The 1,155-nt window shown below is 41.1% G+C and overlaps 1 protein-coding gene across 1 annotated transcript; it reads left to right on the forward strand.

Moving 5' to 3' along the window:
- LOC125283056 (olfactory receptor 4L1-like) lies at window positions 1-939 on the forward strand. The gene has a single exon (XM_048221675.1). The coding sequence runs from the start codon at window positions 1-3 to the stop codon at window positions 937-939; it is 939 nt and encodes a 312-aa protein (XP_048077632.1).
- The last annotated feature ends 216 nt before the right edge of the window (window positions 940-1,155 follow it).

A 1,155-nucleotide genomic window follows, 5' to 3' on the forward strand; every position in this document is an offset into this window, starting at 1 on the left:
ATGGATCTTAAAAATGGATCTGTAGTGACTGAGTTTATTTTACTAGGATTTTCTGGACAATGGGAACTTCAGATTTTCTTCTTTGTAACATTCTCCTTAATCTACAGTGCTACTGTGTTGGGAAATACTCTCATTATGGTCACAGTGACATTAAGTTCCACTCTTCATTCTCCCATGTACTTCCTCCTGAGAAACCTCTCCTTTCTGGATATGTGTCTCTCCACTGTCACCACGCCCAAAATGATCACAGACTTACTCAACGAACACAAGACCATCTCCATTTGGGGCTGCATGACCCAGATGTTCTTTATGCACTTCTTTGGGGGTGCTGAGGTGACTCTTTTGATAGCCATGGCCTTTGACAGGTATGTAGCCATATGCAAACCCCTGCACTACAGGACAATCATGAGCCACAGGCTGCTGAGTGGGTTTGTGATACTTTCATGGACAATTGGGTTTGTACACACCATGAGCCAGATGGTATTGACAGTAAACTTGCCTTTCTGTGGCCCCAATGTCATGGACAATATATTTTGTGACCTTCCCCTTGTGATTAAGCTTGCTTGTGTGGACACATACACCCTGGAATTCTTTGTCATTGCTGACAGTGGGATGCTCTCATTCATCTGTTTCATCCTCCTGCTTGTCTCCTACACTGTCATCCTGATCACTGTGCAACAAAGACCATCTGGAGGGCTCTCCAAGGCTCTGTCCATGCTGTCTGCACACATCATTGTGGTCACTCTGTTCTTTGGACCTTGTATCTTTATCTATGTCTGGCCATTCAATAGTTTCGCAGGCAATAAAGTCCTTGCTGTGTTTTACACTGTTATCACACCCTTACTGAATCCTATTATTTACACCCTGAGAAATCAGAAAATGCAAGGGGCCATGAGCAAATTACAGTTCCAACATGTTATCTCTACACAGAACTTCTAGATTTGAGCAATATATAATCAACACAACTTTCAAACACCGTGCTAACAGAAGTTAAATAGATTATATATAATATATGCTTTCACTCTTGTGTTAGAGTGACCAGGGTAGAACCATTGTGCAGAAAACCACAAAATATTTTAATTTACATTTACTGCTGCTAAAACACATAATGATAATGAGTGACCTATAGCAAAGTAGACATTTGAAATCACTGAG

This window comes from Ursus arctos, unplaced genomic scaffold, assembly GCF_023065955.2.
Source record: "Ursus arctos isolate Adak ecotype North America unplaced genomic scaffold, UrsArc2.0 scaffold_6, whole genome shotgun sequence".
Taxonomy (NCBI): domain Eukaryota; kingdom Metazoa; phylum Chordata; class Mammalia; order Carnivora; family Ursidae; genus Ursus; species Ursus arctos.

Bases quoted from the DNA above. Each gene is read 5' to 3' on its own strand.
- LOC125283056 (XM_048221675.1), top strand. From the start codon at position 1: ATGGATCTTAAAAATGGATCTGTAGTGACTGAGTTTATTTTACTAGGA.